Source organism: Talpa occidentalis, unplaced genomic scaffold (assembly GCF_014898055.3).
Source record: "Talpa occidentalis isolate TD23 unplaced genomic scaffold, MPIMG_talOcc4v2.1 talOcc4.10, whole genome shotgun sequence".
Classification (NCBI taxonomy): Eukaryota; Metazoa; Chordata; class Mammalia; order Eulipotyphla; family Talpidae; genus Talpa; species Talpa occidentalis.
In genome coordinates, this window is record NW_023600993.1 from 41,546,933 (window position 1) to 41,564,859 (window position 17,927).

At 49.4% G+C, this 17,927-nt stretch overlaps 2 protein-coding genes across 6 annotated transcripts in view; one reads left to right on the plus strand and one right to left on the minus strand.

Annotated features, from left to right (window-relative positions):
• KCTD6 (potassium channel tetramerization domain containing 6) overlaps positions 1 to 17,927 on the plus strand; it is a 134,127-nt gene that overhangs the window by 71,181 nt on the left and 45,019 nt on the right. Inside the window, exon 5 of the transcript XR_008551791.1 lies at positions 2,783 to 2,889. The gene's annotated coding sequence lies outside the window, so the exon portion shown is untranslated. The remainder of the gene's footprint in view (positions 1 to 2,782; positions 2,890 to 17,927) is intronic.
• The window catches only part of FAM107A (family with sequence similarity 107 member A), a 46,490-nt gene continuing 32,612 nt past the window's right edge, over positions 4,050 to 17,927 (minus strand). For 2 of the 5 annotated variants that reach the window (XM_037491823.2, XM_037491831.2), the window contains 3 exons: positions 7,273 to 7,447; positions 5,565 to 5,721; positions 4,050 to 5,046 (listed from right to left, as the gene is read on the minus strand). In XM_037491823.2, coding sequence (XP_037347720.1) covers positions 4,939 to 5,046; positions 5,565 to 5,721; positions 7,273 to 7,447 — 440 coding nt within the window. In that variant the 3' untranslated portion in view covers positions 4,050 to 4,938. The other 3 variants (XM_037491850.2, XM_037491842.2, XM_037491857.2) reach the window with 3 other exon arrangements.

Sequence of the window (17,927 nt, forward strand, 5' to 3'; positions counted from 1 at the left end):
AGGCGGCAGGAGAGGTCTGCGCACCACGTGGGACCCTCCTCTGGTGGCCGGGGAGCAGCCGGGGATCGAACCGGCGCCGGGGAGGCTACGGGCAGCTTCGCAACCTAGCGCTCAACCGCTGCACCACCGGGGAGGCCCTGTCTCACTATTCCTAAAGGGGAAAGAGAGAGGGAGAAGGGACTTCCATCCCTTGAAGTCAGCCAGGTCCCAGCCTAGGTGCTTTGTGTCTATTCGCTCACTTTCTAGGCACTGCTAGGCAGTAGGTGCTCAATGTGTGTTTTTGTCTTTCCTGCTCCTCCCCAGGACTTCTGTGCCAAGGGAAGGCTGGTGGACCCTGTGTCCTATTTGATCACTGCGTTTTCTCAAAGCAGTGGAACTGAGATCCTCACCCACTCTGGGTGAGACTCCCTGGGGCCTGTGCTGCCAGATTGGCGTGGGCCTGGCAGGGAATGAGGAAGGAGGAGCCTTTGACCTCAGTATGCCTGCAGAATGTTCCTGGCGACAGATGGGGAAGCATGAATGTGGGTGCTTTGAAAAAACACCCTCCTGTAGCCTCCACCGGCGAATGCTGCCAGGATGAATGTGCCAGCTCCACAGTCAGACAGACGTGCGTCCACAGCTCACTTGTCCCGCCTGCTGACCACATGCGTTTGGGCAGTGGCTTTGTTCCTGCATTTTGGATTCTTCACTTGTAAAATGCAGACAGTGACTGCCTTGGGGGATTAAATGAGAGGATATGCACAAGGTGTTCAGCCCAGGCCCTGGTACAGACACTGAATATTCAGTAAGTTTCAATCATTAACCCATGGCACAGATGTGGAAGATGGGGTCCAGCAAGTTGTCTGGGCTCGTGACAGATACTGACTGGCTGAGCTGGGGTTGATGCGAGCCTTATAAGAGGAACTGGTATTTTAGGACTGACACCAGAAAGTATGAGCTTGGGTGCCCTGGTCCTGTAGGCCCTTTGCCTCCTGAGGTTTTCAGTCTTCTCAGCTTGTCTTCAGTGCCCGTCTGCCATTGAGGATGGTGCTCTACACCTGGCCCAGGACTTGTGGTCTGGTGGATGTGAGAAAGTGTGGCCTCTTGACAAGCTGTTTAGGGTGGGTCTGATGTCAGAACTACACCCTTCTCCAGGGTGTCTGGGACTGCATAAATGGCCCAACTTTCTGCCTTCAGGGATGAGCTGATTCTCTGAATACCCAGAGTGTAGGAGTCACTCAGCTCCAACATAGGTGGTGCAGGCACAAATGTCAGTAAGGGATGGCCTACTGACCAAAGGGAAGCTTCTGGACCAAACAGACATCTCTGGGCCAGAGCGGTGGCAGGTTACTGCCTTTGGGGTTTTTATGATGATGGGATCATGAGGAGGAGAAAGGATTTCTCACTCATTCATTCATTCAACAAACACTGTTGAGCACCTACTATGTGTCCTGTGTCCTTTTCTCAAAACTGTGAGTGGGATGGGTCTGGGATCTTGTCCCTTGGGCCTACTCTGCCAGATTGGTATGGGTTGGGTCACCTGCTGGCAGGGAAGGAGGAAGCGGAAGAACCTTTGGGATTTAGCAGTAAATAACAGACAAAAATCTCTGCCCTTGTGGAGCGGACATTGTGGTTCAGAGAGACACAGAAGAAAAGTAAAACATATAATATGTTAGATGCTGATAATGGTAAGGAGAAAAAAATAAGGCAGGGAAGGAAGAGGTGGGAAGTTTGTAGATATTGAGATTTTAGATGTTTTGTTTTATTGTGAGTACTTTCTCTGACTGCCTTTTAGTCATCCTTAGTCATCCCTTTGAATGGAGGCCTCATTTAGAATGAGTAGGAATGAAGACCCAATGAATGAGAGAGAGAAAGAGTGGGCTGTGTGGCTCTCTGAGGGAAGGACACCACGGGCTGTGGAGTATAGGTGCACAGGCGCTAAGGGGTGCTGTGCCAGGTGGGTGCGGGGGGCCATGCTAGCTGGAGCTGTAGGAGTGAGGGGGACAGCGGTGGCAGAGGTCAGAGGGAGCTGGGCACAAATGCCTTCTAAGTCTCAGGGAGCACCCTACCGGGAGCCAGAGCAGAGCCATGTGCAGAGGAGTGACAAGATCATGTCGGGTACCCTGTTGAGAATAGGTTGCAGGGCAGGGGCAGAAGCAGAGGGACCGGTTGGGAGGAGACCACTGTCTTCATCCTCCAGCTCCAGGCATCGCATCTTCAACCAAAGAAGGAAGGGGCAAGGAGGTATCACTCCCACTGTGTCCCGCTCGTGCCGTGATTCCTGGAACAGGGCAGGCACTCATCAGATACTTGTGAGTCAGTGATGCCTATCCTGTTCTCGTCTTGGCCATGCAGGCCATGTAGAAAGACAGATCCTGGCACCACTGCTGGGTTTCCTGTCCTGGTAGGTTCTGCTGGGGAAGAGGAATTTGGACTTTTGTACAGTCTGCAGGTAATTCTGAGCAGCAGAGTTGACCTTCTGTATCAGTTAGGAATGCTTTTGGCTGCAAATAATAAAAGCCAACCAACAATGGCTTACACAAAGAGGGTTTTATTTTTATTTACAAGAATTCTGGAGGCGGGTGACTGCTGGCATTGGCTTAGTTGAATGATGATAGGGTCAGTGTTTCTGAGTTTCTTGGCTTTTTTTCTTATGGTAGCAAGATGGTTGCTGTGGCTCCAGGTGTCACATCTTCAGTCAAAGAAGGGAGGGGCAGGGAGGTGTCAGCTATGTCTATCTCTTTTATTAGATAAGCATAAGCTTTCCCAGAAGCCCTGATAGACCTCCTCTTAAATCTCACAGGCCATACCTGGTCACCCCAAACTACAAAGGAGACTGGAGCAATAAGAATCTGGATTTACAACCTCTGTGCTTGGAGATGGCTACAGAGGCATTGGGACTCACCACGGGTGAGTGATCAGGACTGTTTACCGTGGCTCCCAGGTGACAGGGTGCTTGAGGTCCCTTCGGTTTCTGAGGCTTTTCTCCATGACTTTCTACCTCCATGGAGCACCTCTGGGGACCAAAGAGTAAACACACCCCAAGCACTTCCTTGGAGGGTCCTACTCCATCCTAGACACCCTGTCTTGCTTCTCTTCACATGTCTTCACAACACACTGACCTGCCAGTGACTTCCTTGGAGGAGCTGATCGCCTTTATTTAGGGACTGTGCGTCTTTAGAGAGCATTACTCTCCTGGCAATTAAAACAGCCTTACCACATTCTCACTAAAATAGTCACATTCAGGAGCCTTAAAACTTGACTTGTACACACACACACAGGCACACACACACACAGGCAGCATATCTATATTTACACCCTGCACTGACACCCCACAGGAGGCTTAGCCACCCCCAAACCCTGCAGTTAGTTAGGAGTAAGACCAGATAAACCCTTTCCTCCTGTAAGTTCCACCTTTGGTTCCAGGAATTAAATAGCATCCCAAACTGTAGTTTTGGGAGATAAAAGGAAATGCTTTTCTAATATTACCCTGTCACCTTAAATGATGAGTTTGCAAAGCCAGAGGCAGGGATTTTATTCTTTAGGGGAAAAGAAACAGATCTGATTTATCCTCTAAGTCTTTAAAAATGGTGCAGATACATGAAGTTAAAACATTGGGTCTCTTGAGAGACGGGATCTTTGAGGGAGGGTGAGTGAATTCCCTGGAGCTGGCCCAGCTGATAAAAACAATTAGGGGTGGGTCTCAGGAGCAGGGAGTGGAAATGACTCAGAGGGGCAGTGGGATCTTCAAGCCACCGTTGATATTTCCAGAAGCCTAATGGACATCATTGTATATTTTCTCTCCCTAGGTTTTAGGAAAGGTTAAAAAATTATTTGGGGGGCGGGGTTGAAATTGCATCATAGCAGCAGGGTAAGAAATGCGGATTGGCAATTACATATGTTGCTGGTGAAAACAGGAGTCACATAACCAATGCAATTTGCTAGGCAAAGTCTACCCAGGTATGGAGTCCCTGGGGTGGAGCAGATGACAAAGAGCACTTGGGGCTATAGAGGCGGGGTGGGAGGCCCCAGGACAGAGGGTCCTGGGGGGGGGGGGGGGGGGGGGGGAGGGAGGGGACAGAGATGGCATCAGGGTTGAGTTTTCCAATATTTAACAGCCCTGAATGCTCCAGCCTTGCTCTTTACAGTGTGATCCTCAAACAAACAGCCTGGGAGATGGTTAGAAATGCAGAATCTCAGTGCTCGTCCCAGATCTACTGAATCAGAAGCCTTATTTTAACAAGAGTCCCAGTGATTTGTAGGCACAGTAAAGTTTGAGAAACACTGGTCTAGGCTTCTGGGAACAGGAAGGTTGCAGCCCTGACTAGGTGTGGTTACAAGGCCCAGACAGGGAGGGCAACGGAGGGAGAAAATAAAAGCATGGGTGAGGGGGAGGCTGGCAAATCCTAAGGAGCCCTCCTTCATCGGACACAACAGGCCACAAGCCGCCGGGGGGCTGCCCGGCCCTTCCTTGCCTCACACAGCTGCACTTGAACCACTGGCTTTCAAGCAGTGTCCGAAGATTCTCCAGTTAGCTGGCCCCCGCCTGGGGTAGGGGCAGGAAGTCCTCTGAGACCCAGGAACTAGGCTGCTCCGAGAAGCAGGGCTTGCAGGGTGGGGCAGAGTGGAAGGCTTTTCTGGCCAGAGAGGCACCTGCCCCTTCCCACCTCCCACTTTCGCCAGAAGCATCTTGGCAGGGCTCGGAAGACCTTTTGGGACAGGTGCCTTGCTGAAGGTTTTTGAGGCAGTGGCTTCATCTTGGAACTGGAGAGGTAAATGCTGGGAGGAGGAGGCTGGAACTCAGGATCCCCAGATTCTCAAGGAGGGCCAGGCCCTCAGGGGCAGTGCAGTTGGACAGCAGCTAGCATGCACATCACGGATGGCCCAGGGCCCGGGCCACCAGATTCAGAAGGGCTGGGGGGGGTGTGAGGGCCAGGGTGGGGGCAGGGGCCAGCCAGCTCACAGCACTCTCTCTTCACTCGTCAGCGTGGCAATTCTCCGCAGGTTTTCCCTGACCTTAATAAATTCAGGGGCGTGGTCCTCTTCCTTTTCTGGTGGCTTTTCCAGCTGAAGGAGATATAAGCAGAGGGGTGAAGTGTGCGTGATTAGAGAATTCCTATTCTCAAAAGTCACTGGATTTGGACCAAGAGTCCTCTCTGAGGAAGCAGAACTAGGGATCAGTTTGGCCACCTGGTAGCTGGGCGGGGGCACAGAGCATGAGACCAAGTTCTCCCTGTGAAGCCCAGTTCCTATCGCTTACCTCATCTGGGCCTCTGATTCCTCATTTGTAAAGTGGCCATGCCACCTGGCTCGCAGGGCAGTTGTGAATGCAATGGGAATCGGCATGTAATAAATTGTATTGATGAAGAAACAGGTTCAGAGAGGGGAAGCCACTGGCCCAAAGTCACACAGCCAGATGAGTGGTAGAGTGGAGACTCAGGCCAATGGTAGACTCCTGGCCCCATCTTCATTCCCCTCAGCCTCCTCCCTCCTGCCAGCTGTGGCCACATGCAGAGCTCTTCCCTGCGGGGGGCTGGAGACAGCCTGGGAGGAGATGCAGGCAGGGCTGTGTGCTCCCCACCCACCTGGTTCAGCCTCTGCTGCCGTCTCAGCAGCTCCTGCTCAAAGGGGCACTGCAGTCGCTTGGCCTCCAGCTCCTCCTTCTTTTTCTTGATGAGTTGGTTCCGCCTGCGGTGCTCCAGGACACGCTGCAGCTCCGGTTTGCTGTCCACACCGAGGCCCCTAGGGTGGGGGAGCTGTCAGGAGACTCCCTCTGCCGTCCGTCCACCCCAGTCTCAGGGTGGTGACCTGTGGTAACATCAACCTACCCCGTTATCTGGTGCAATTCTGGCAGCCCAGGGCCACGGAACCATTATTGTCCCATTTCACAGAGGAGGAAACATGCTCCAGCAGGTCTTAGACATCAGTCCAAGTCATAGCTGCAAAGGGGCTGAGCAAGGATGTGGACCCAGGCCAGCCTGACTGCAGATACTAGGTTTTACATTATTTCTGGGTATTTTCTCAGGATAAGTTTCTGGAGATGGGATTACTGAGTCAGACTTTAAAAAAATTTTGGATACATATTTCCATATAGCCCTTAGAAAAGTTATCTAGTTTGCACTCTGTCAACAATGTGTAAGAGCATCTATATCTCCTCACCATCACCAGCTGATATTTTTATATTGCTTTTCATTTTTTTTTGTTTGTTTCTATGATTACTATCCACATGGAACAGATTTTGAGATGTTTACAAGCCATTTGCATTTCTTTCGTGAGCTAACTATACATAACTTTTGTTCATTTTTCTTCATAGATTTATATATTTATTTCCATGATTTATATTGCAAATATTTCCCCTCATTTATCTTTTAGGCTTTTGTTTTTTTATTGTGATTTTTGATGTTAAAAGGGATGAATCTAAAAGGCATTCAGATGTTTGCGATCTAGTAAGTGGAAGGTCCCTTGCACACAGCTGAAAACAAGGACGAGTCTCAGCCCTGCCAATACCAGAACGAGCCAGCAGAGGAAGCCGTGAAGGCATATGGCCATCATCCTGGTCCTGGTGAGCGGGGAGGTATTTCCCAGGCCTGGGAAGGTAGGGAGGCTCAGCTTCCCTCTTGCTTATTACTCTGCATCACGCAGTTCCTGCATCCCAGCCCTGCCATCTTACATCTGTCTCTCTCATGGCATCTCAGGCCTCCCTGCCCCACTCACGCCCTTTCCAGGATTGTAATATCCTTACATGAGACCCTTTCCTGGTCCACAAGTCTCCTCTGCCCTACCTCACAACATGCTTCAGCCACCCTGAGCTACTGTGTTTCAACTTCATCGCATATGCCCCTTCCTCTGCTGTGAACATTTTTCCTTTTACCAGTGAGTGCCCACCTCTTCACCTGGCTCACTCCTGTCCATCTTTCAGATCTGAGATGAAGCATCACTTCCTATGTAAGGGCATCTTGAATTCCTCCCAAGGGCTTCCTCTGGGGTATCAGGCCCATTTATGCTCAGAGCACCCATCATACCACCTGGCTATGCACCTATTTCCCCTGTGAGGGTAGCTGCCCCTACGTCTGGGCACAGTGACTAGTACATAGTAGGTGTTCATTAAATGCATGTGGAAGGCAGGTGTAATGTGTGTATCTGGGGGTTAGGGGCCCACTGGCAACTGCTGGTGACCGCAAAAAGAACCTTCAGCCCTCCTCAGCCATCGGGGCTCCCACAGAGAACACTACCCCAGCTCCCAGCAGGTCGAGGAGGCGCTTGCCAGACCATGTCCGCGAACTCCATTCCCACCTTCTGTGGTTCATGAGCAGCTCTCGGTGCAGCTCCTGGTGGCTCCGGGATGCCTTCACGGGATTCAGCAGTTTCTTGGGCTTAATGAGCTCCGGGTTCCACTCTCTGTACTCTGGCCGGGCCATCAGACCCCCGATGTCTGCCCGCTCCCTCTGGATCTCCGAGTACATGGAGGCTGTACAGATGGGCAGTGCATGAGCTGATGAGAGCAGGGTCCATGGTCTTACCTACCCTCCAACCCTGTGGGCTACCATTTAAGGGCAAAGGCGCGGAGTTAGATGGCCCTCAGCCTCCTACTGTTGTGCAGCCCTGAGCAAACTGCCTGACTTTCTGAGCCTTGCTTTCTTCACTGTGATACGGAAATGACTGAGCCTGTGTGCAGTACGGTTGTGAGGACTGGGGAAGATGCTTGTGAGGCAAGCAAAGAGGTAAGTGCTGCTGGGTCACAAAATCTGACAATGACATTGGCATTGGCCTGACTGTGAGGAGACAGTCTACCCCTCTAAAAAATGAATTATGTTTGCGTTTGTTTTTCAATGAATTTGTATCAGAAAAAGAAAAGATTTAAAAAGAGTCATGGGTACTTGTTAAAGATGACTTGGATAAAATGAAAATAGCAGCCCTTATGGTCCAGATTCCCTATCTACACTTCCAGGTTCCTCCTGAGGAGGCCAGCTTTTCACTTTTTCCAGATAAAAGAAGAGAAGATGAAATCTGGGGCTGTTATGTTTCTTATTACAAGAGGATGGTTGTCATCTTCAGTGCGGATATCCTTAGCACTTCCGGATGACCACAGCAGCTGAAATTTGTCAGTTTACTGGAAATTCAGGGAGGATTCTCTCCTCTGTGAGCTGGCCCCATACGTCTTGAAATGCCCCAAAGTGCAGGTATGTGGTGGGGGTAGGGGAGGGTTTGGCAGAGAGAGAGATTGAGAGGGGGAGAGGGAGAGACTTAAGAAAAAAAATCTCAAGTGGGGGTGGACACTGACCATTAGCAGCTTACATATTAGAGTGAAAATTTAGACATTGCTTCTGCCCACTTTGTAAGTGCTGTTTTTCTGAGGCTGAACCTTTATATATCAGGTCCTGGCAGTCTCTGGTCTGATAGGCAGTAGGTGCTCAGTAAATATTTGCTGGTAGAAACATTTGTTGTAGAAATGAGCAAGCTGAGACTCAGGTTGGTCCCGTGCCTTAAGGCAATTGGTTTCCATGTGGCAACTGAGGGGCTTGTCTGCACCTCGCACACCCTTGCTTCTCCTGCCCACTGAGAAGAGGATGAATAGGGCTTAATGGATGAGTCAGAGTTCTCTTGGTAAACTGGACAGGGGTGGTGGTCTGTGCAAAAGTCTGGAAGTGGGTAACAACATACTGGTGTTGGAAAATACAGGGGGAGAGGGCTTCATGGACTATAAATTGCAAGGGCCTGCAGGCATCAAAGGGAAGACTAGACTTTGCATATGATGTCATGCCAGACACATGTTCGACATTTCTGTTAGTGCCTACCGCAGGGCGCTGCTAAGAGGATTAAGTGAGACCACATTTGTAAAAGTGCTGTGTAAACCAGAAAAAGTGTTAATTATTACAGGCTATTTTGGATGCAGTCAGACTGTGTCAGAGCATAGAGATCTATGCTAACCTGCTTCATCTTTTTTCTTGAATTCACATTCTAAGAACTGTTTAAAACAAGAATTCTAATTAATTTCCTTTCTCCTCAGCTTTTAAAAATAAAACTGTTTTCAGGTTATTGCCTTCCTAACGATCTTGCCCTAAATAAATGATGGTGATAGTATTTGGTGTTATTTAAAAACGGGCACGACGAAATGAAAGTGGTTCTATCAACTACCTCTCCTTACAAAACTCTGGATTTTAGCTTGTGGGATCAAGTTGTCTGAGAGTCAGTTACATGACCCCCATTCAGATTACATGACCCCCATTCAGATTAGAGTTTTTGGAATTTCTCCCCTTCTGCTATCTATTGCCAGATCTTTATCTGAGTAATTGTCGATACTTCCTATTTCCCCAGCCCCCATCCACTCCAGGCTATTATCACACCATCACACCGTGCTTTAGTCCGTGCTTTAGTAATTGCAGCTTTGTCATTCTTTATCCTGCCCTTAGTTTCCTTGTACCACAAACCTTCCAGAGCTTCATAACTTTCTTTAGCCATAAAGTCTTTAAAAGAACTAACCATGTTGCCAAAGTGATGTCAGGAATAGAAATAAATTGTATAACTTTAGGAAGAAGACATGGTGAAGTAATAGATGCATAAGGTGCTGTTACATAGTCAGAATTTCCAAATGAATGAACAGAAAAGCATTTGGAAATAATGAGATAATTCAATAATGTGGCCAGATACAAAGTAACTACACAAAACCAAGAATTCCTGGGCAACATGGATGACCATTGGCAAAATACATGATGATAAAATCATGTTACACAGTATGTTCCTGAATTCCCAAGAACTATGAATAGATGCTGGTCACATAAAAGTGAAGTAAGAAAGCAAGCAGGGTTCAGCTCTGATGTGCTGACATTCTATTAGGGAGGCAGACAATAAACAGGTACAGAAAACAATAAAAATTAAAAAATTGAAGTGCACTGAGGAACCAGGTGGACTGTGATAGAGATTAACAGGAGGATCCCCCGTAGGCTGGTTACAGGGAAGGCCTCTGGGAGGAGGCAACATTTAAGATCTGATGGTTGAGCAGAGGGAACAGCATATGTGACTCATGTACCTTGAACAGCTTGATCTGTTCAGGGAACAAAAAGGCATAGTCTGCTGGTGTGGCGTGAGCGAGTGATGGGGTGTTATGAGTGAGAGTGGAGGGTGGAAGGCTCAAGTTGGGAAAGATTGTGTCTGATCTCATTTTTAAAAGGTCATTCTCACTGCTATGTGGGCAAAAAAATCTGTCAGCAGATTTTGGAAATTTTTTATTTCACTTTGGTTTCTTCCACTTCCAGTGGACAGTGTCTGACTCTGTATCCCATTAAATTCCAGAGGAAAAACATCTGATCGGCCAGCTGAGAACCTTCACCCCATAGGTCACCAGCCAGCCGATGGCTGCTTTGACTGTGGATCCAGTCCCACAGCTCTGTGTTTAGAAGAGGGACCTTGCAATTTTGGGAGCCAGTTCTGCCCTCCAGGTCAATCGGTGATCAGCACCGGCTCAAATATCTGCTCCAGACCTTTTTCTTAGCTTTTAAAAAAATTTAAGTCTACAGTGAGCTGAGGAAGGAGGGCAGTGGTGTGGTGGTTCAGGGAGGAGAACTGGTTCTTCAGTGCAGACCTGCAGGCTGGGAAAACTTGCCTTTGCCAGTCAGTGTGCTGAACTCCAGCAGACAGCACATGTGAGGGCAGTAGGCGCATATTTTGGGGAGCCCCAGGGCTTAGAGAACTGCTGAGCCAGATTTCCAGCCTTTTAGTTTAATTGAAAGGATTCCAAGTAGAAGAGACTCACACAGCTGCTGGAACATAAGAGACAGCGCAACAAAGCACAGGTATTAAGCTGAGAAAATGCAGGCTCTCCTGGAGGTTAGCTGGGTCTCACGAGCAGAAGTGGGGTCCTTTGCTGAGGTTGCTCTGTCCAGTTCTCTGAGGCTGCTGGGGGTGTCCCAAGAAGTCTGAGACTCTCAGGGAAGTGCCCATTGGGGCAAAGAGGTGAGGTGAGTTTGGACAGGTGAGTTCAGACAGAGATGTCTGAAAAGAAAAAGATGAACACCCACAGGAAGAGCTGGCAGTCCAACCCAGGATAAAGTCAAGTGGCCAGTGAGGATCCTCCACTAGTTGTCAAAGAAATGCAGAATGAAGCAGAAGTGTACAGATGTTGGAGCTCTTTAGACTTGGATTTGAATCTTGGTTCTGCCCCTCCTTAGTCTTGGGCAAGTTTACCTACCCTACAGCCTTTGCACCATATCAAAGCCCTTGCAACACAGCTATGCCACTCATTACTTACGTCTGTGGCTGCCTTCCACTACAACAGCGAGTTGAGTAGGTGCCCTGGCTACTGTTGCTCAGCACCCTCCTTCATGAGGTTGTTGCAAAATAAATGTGGTGATCCTTGCAGGGTGCTTGGCAAGTGTCTGGCACAGAACAGAGTACTCTGTTAATCCTGGGACCAGGGCGGTGCACCTAGCAAGGCAGGTTTTGAACCACACACCTCCAGAGTCTCACACCTGTAGATGAAACTACAAGTGGGACTGTTCCCTTAGCAGTTGTTAACAATCACTATGCCTAAATCCCATTCCTGGTCTTGGACTGAATTTTCTTGCCCCTACCCCCTAAAAACTGCTCTGGTTAAATCAGCGGATCTGAACCCTGGCTGCAAACTGATATCTCTAGAGGAAATTGTAAAAAAACCAGTTAATGCCTGAGTTCTACCCCGGAGACCCTGATTTAATTGGCCTGGGAGGTTGCTTTGGCTTTGGGCTTTTAAAAAGGTCCCCAGGTAATCCCAGGAGTCTGCCAACTTTGCAAACCATGGAGAAAAAAAAAAATTAGCTTCTTTGCTTTGGCCTATGTGATTTCACCTGACTGGATAGCCCAGTTATTAGTTATTCTGAGCAGGTATGATTAAAGTCACAGTTCTGAGCAGCTCTGTACCTCTGGCTGGGTCTTTAACCTCTGGGGCCCTCCTTCACTGTAAAATCATGATACTGTGAAGACTGAAAGAGCTAAAGTGCTTGGCATGGAATAGAAGTGGCCAGTAGGTGGCAGCTAAATTCAGAGGTGTGCATGACTCCAAGATGGGCAAGTGATCTCACTTAATATGCAGACTGCAGGACTGACCTCATCTTTCATGGCCCCGGGTAACAAGAGATTGGAGGAGAGATTGGGAGTTTTTCACTTGGTTCGTCCTCAGTTCTGCAGATGACCTAAATGTACCACATTGCCCTAGAGACTGCAGGACGTCAGCTCCACTCTAGGCAAGACAGAGCAGGAACCCCTTCTCCCAGGAGGAGCTCACTAGCCCCACAGGATATTTGTGGCTAAAGTTAAGGGTGCAGCTTTGAAACTAAGCACTGGTGCCTCCTGGTGGCAGAAGAGCAATGTGATGAGAGGCAGGGTAGGGGCCCTGATGGAGACCAGGTCCCAGTTCATATGGAGAACAGTCGTGAGAGCCCAGGCTGTCTAAGCCTTAATGTCCCCTTCATCTGTTCTCTCCCCTGCTCTGGTGGCTCGGATTCTTTGATGGCATCAATTATAACAAAAGACACCTGAGTCAGGGTTAAAGCAGTTGTTCAGAGAACAATTAGGTTTGAATCATGGCAGCACCCCTTCCTAGATGTGTGATCTTGAGCAAATAGCTTATCCTTTCTGAATTCTTGTACAGTGGGGATAATGGCAATACCTAGTCATGTGGCTGTTTGGAGGATGAAATGATAGGATGTGGTTCGTCCAATGTCCGGCAGAATGATGTTCAGTGAAGGCAAACTGTGGTTCTGCTGTCCTCAGAGGACCCATGGGAGCACTTGACATTTGCTGAAGCCACACTCACCCCAAACTGGTTCTCACAGTTGTCTCTGGAGGCAGCTAATGGTACCATTTTATTATTCCTATTTTGGAGATGAGAAAACTGAGGCTCATAGAGACCAAACTCCTTGTCCCAAGATAGTGCTCTTTCTACCACTCCACTGTCCTCGAGGTGCAGAGTGTCTTTCAGTCAGCAAAGAAGATTTACACTCCCTTTCTCTTTCTGGATGCTCAAGAAGCCCCAGTGAAGAGTCAGTGTGAGCCCATTTTATAGATGAGAAAAGAGAGGCTGGTAACTAACTGCAGGACTCCTAGCCCACATGAAAGACAAACCCTCACTGGGGAGCCCCAGCTGGACCCAGCAACTTTGAACTGAAGCCAGAACCCACAGGCCTGTCTGCCCATGGGCTGGCCTTTGTTTAGGAGGAGACCAGCTGGTGGCCTTCCCTCCCCAGGGTGTTGGTCAGAGCCTTCGCCCCTCTGCCTTCCTCCCCTTGCCCTTGTTCCCCATTACTGTTCAAACTGCTGGGTTCTGAATATACCCGAGACCTTCTTGGGTCAACATTTCAAGGGGGCGGGCGGACAGAGGAAGAGGGACTTTTAAATACCCACTGGCAAAGGAGAAAGAGGCTTTGAGTTAAAGTGACAAGCGTGACCACTGGATTTCCCGACCCTTCCTGCTTTTTCCTCTCGATGGAGAAAGTGCCCATTTGTATTTCCCTGGCTAGCAACCAAGGAACAGTCTATTTGGGAGCCACTCCAGATCTCCCAGCAGCCCGTGGCTGATGCCTGGAAGACCCTGTCTGAGCTTCTTGTTCATTTGGATGCAACCTCCCCACCCCCAGGATAAAATGTCTCAAGACAAACTTCCTGAACATCTTGCCCTGGGTCCACTGTGACTTACTACTTGTGAGTGGGCATTTAGGGTTTTGAATCAATTGTATAGCAGAGTCCAGGGCTGCACATGAAGGGTCCTTAGTGAGGTTGGTGGAGAACACTGTGTAGTCGATCAACGAACAAGGGTCGGCAGACCAGATATTTCTGCTGTCCCCCTGGTGGCAGAATGCCAGGCATCCCACTGGGCAGATGCCTTCAGGGAAAAGCCCATGGCAGGTACTTACCCCACCAGAGCTAAGAGCTACTCAGGATGCCAGCTACAGGAGACACGGGTCCGGGGCTGCTTCACAGCCAGGAAAACATGGGGCTTTGGTAAGAGTTCCAACGAGTGACACACCCAATTCTCTAACCCCTGGTTCCTGGCCCAACCCCAGACTTGCCTCGTATTGCAAGGTGTAAAAACCAAATTCACCAGAGAGGTGAACAGCTCACATATTAACGTGCCCTCGCTATGGGGCACGCACTGAGCTAAGCCCTGCACAGCCATATGTCATGAAACTCTCACAACAGACGGAGGAGGTGGGTACTGATGTTACCCCTTTTAACAGGTGAAGAAGCTGAGGTTCTAAGGGGTCATCTGATCTCCCCAGGCCAGTGAATGAAGAAGCCAGAACCCGAGCCACGCTCTGTCTGACATCAAAACCCGTGTTCTCTCATCTGTGCCGCCCTGCAGCGCTCTGGCTGTTTGTATCCCCGCTATTAAGACAATCACAATCCCCATGCTGTGAGATAATGGGCTTAGGTGAGGACATAGCACGCATAAATTCAGACTCATCTGCGGATTTAGAAGATAGAGGTCACCAAGAACGCAGTGCATTGCCCCCTGCACTTTGTCTTGTATCCTTTCCCCAAACCCAGGCAGGGTGCCAGTCCGCATCCCCAAATCCTTTCATAGACGGGGCCACAGCCTGGACACTCCGCTCCCCTGACCCACCTCAGGGCTCCCAGGCTGCCCCCCTTCCTCGCACCTCCTCCCAGCACAGCACCCCGGTTGTCAGCAGGGGGGAAATAGAAGAGAAGTGGCCTTACTTCTGGCTGGGTCCTGGGGAAGGGAGCGCAGGAGCAGCGCTGCCGGGTCCTCGCTCCACCGGGAAGTCCCAGGCTAGCGAGGAGGGCCGCCTCCAAAGGGCGGTTCTTAAACTCCTGGGGATTGCAGGCGACTGAAACGTGCCAAGAGTGGGGCAGCTTCGCATTCCTGTTTATTCTGGTGTCAATAAAAAGGAACTGTTACTATAGTAACGGATATTTTACTGGGTACAGGGCCACTTCCACGAAGCAGAACACCGTGTCCGAGCCATATGCTTGAAAGGCGCAAGTAAATACCTATTTTGTCGGATTGTTGAGGACTGAGAAACATGCCAAGCTTTGTTCTGAGCAAGGCGGCTCAGGCCCAGGCATTTCCCTTGTTTCTCGTGGAGGTTCCTGGGCAGAGAGTGTTCTGGCACTCTTGGGAGGCCACTTCCCGTCGCAGGCCTGGCCCAGTTCAGGGTTGCATGGCAGCCACTCCGCGCAGGGGCAGCTCTCGGTCCCCCACCGTGGGTTGAAAACACCCAACATATTGTTTACTCCGTAGCCTGAACTTCATGTGGACTGCAGGGAGCCAAGCACACAGGAGAGAGCGATGGGGCGGGGAAGCTGACCCATGCCCGTCCCCGCTTGGGACTCAGCCGCTGAGAGCCCCTGGTTTCTGTGTTTGTCAAATGTGGACAATAGCAGCGCGGCTGGGAGATGACATAGATGAGATGACATCGGTGAAAGCAGATAGTCGATGCTCAGTACCTCGGCCTTTTCTGCAAAGACCTCGGTCTTCTGTGCCTGAGGGCAGGGCCCCAGCATGAAGCACCGTATTCCATTAAATTTGGTCCAGGGAGTGAATGTGTGAGTGTAAACATAAAGAAATGGGCAGGTGCCGATGGCCCACCTGCAGCAGATAATGGGGGTAGTCTTACAGTCAGCATTCACTTGAGAAGCGGAGATGTTTTCTAGCTTTTATCATTATCTTTTGTCTCCTAGTAAGAGTGTCAGCTAAACTTGACCCTCGTCCCAACTTTGTTTTCTCACTAAGGGTTGGCTGATTGGAAGGCACTGAGAGAGGCATTAAGGCATACATTGAGCTTGAATAGAGGCATTAAAGTGCAACTTTGTCCTCTTTTGCCTACCTTTTTCTCATAGCTGCTCTTTACTGAGAACCTCCTGGCACTGTTCTGGAGAGCCTGGCAAGTGCCGTGGAGTCAGTGTGATGGAGACATATCCCTGAGTGTCTGGGTAAGTCAAAAAATGAGGAGACAGAGCCTCTCCCGGGACGCAGCGGATTGAGCACCACGTTGTGAAGCTGTCTGCAGCCTCTGCAGCATGGGTTCGATTCCCGGCCGGCCCGGGGGTAACCCACATGGCACGGCAGACCTCTCCTGCCTCACCCACTGCTCCCCTCAGCAGTGTTTTCGGTCGTCTGCCTGTTCTGCTCCCTACTCTGTCTCTGGTGAATCCTCTCACCCTCCTGCGCCTCTGACCTGTACCCCAGTTCTTGTATAAATAAATAAATCTTTAAAAAAAATGAGGAGACAAGGAAATATTCAGCTATGATGAGTGCTATGGTCAAAGTAAGACTGGATGAGGTGATAGGAAAGGGCAGTTTAGAATGTGGACACTGAGATGATGTTTTAGGGAGGCCTGAGTGGTGAGGAGTCAGCAGACAAAATCCATAATCCAGTTTGCTCCAGAGAAGACTCAGAGTTCCCATAGGAATCTCCCATAGGAGAACGTTCTAGGAAGTGCAGACAGCCAGTGTAACTGGCTTAGGGTGGCAAAGAGCTGGGTATGATGGAAGAAGGCTGGTGGCGCTGAGGATCTGGGTGTGGGTGGGGAGGGGAAGACAGGGCGAAGAGGAAGGAAGAGGGGGGAGGTTGTACAAGTTCTGGGAACCTTGGCCAGGCTTGCCATTCCGGAGCCATTTAAACTCAGAGGGCCTTAAATTCTTGGGTATAAAACAATTTTCTGGAAACATATGGTCCTTTTTGTTTCTTTTTCCTAAATTCTGCTTCTCTTGAGATACTTTGAATGGTAACCTGGTGTCCTCCCCCAGCTTCCGCCCTGCTGTGGCTTAGCTTCACTGAATTCTGATGGTAGAAGACCACGATTAAATTCTTGTCAAACCACTCTTTGCTGCCCTCGTCCCTACCCACATATCCTGCTCCCAGATGACTCTTTTGGGCATTACCTGTGGCCATAGTGCTTTGTCTGTGCCAATCCCAATGCCCCTTGAGTAGTTGGGGGAATAAGGCCTGCTGACAGCTACAGCTCAACCCCTGGAGAAGACAAAATCCATAATCCAGCTTGCTTGGAGGAGACTCAGAGTCCCCATGCCAATAACAACCTCCATTTACACCTTGCATTTCTTTTACAGGGGTCTATGATGGCAGCCTCAGAGCAATCAGGGGCCCAGGAGAGCTGGGCAAGTACCCCCTGAAGTTGAGTATCATTTTTCCCAGGCAGGTGGGACTCACCGTACTTTTTCCACTAAAACTCTTCTCACCATCCATCTTGTGTACAAGCCCATCAGGCTCTCTCACCAGACTGCCAGCCTGAGGGTAGGGACCTCACCTTACCATTCTTAGTACCAAGTACTAGTACCAAGGTGCTCAATAGCTATTGTTGACTTGCAGACACAAAAAAACATCAATAACCTTGAGCTTGTGATAGCACCACCTTGCTCTGTGTGTGTCTGTGTGCACGTGCACATGTCTGTGAGGTCACCAGTGACCATTTCCACACCACATCCCATCAGTGAGAGACTGTGCTCCACCCCATAATGGGATACAGGTGATAGTACATCTATTTAATGATCTTAAAGATGCCCACTACATATAACATGTGATTGTATTTCAAGATAGGTAAGTTAGCCTACCCATGGAGAATCAGTCTGGAGGCATATGCATTGAGCTGTTAAGGGAGATCAATCTTAAACCACTGTATCTAAATGTCATTATTAGACATCATTTGGAATAATGCTAAAATGGAATGAATCACTCAGAGGGCTCCAGGAATCCGGATTTTTAACATGTCCCTCTGGGGATTTGTTTTTATTCGGGAAGTTAAGAAAAACACTATTCTATATAGACTACTTTAAGTCACTGTATTTGTAACTTAACACACACACACACACACACACACACACACAGCTTTTACTGTTGAAAAGAGCAATAGAGATAAAACAAAACCAAAACCCACAAGCAAGGGCCACCTTTTCCAATCAACTATAGTTACAGTACTAGTCACACTGGGTTCTGTTG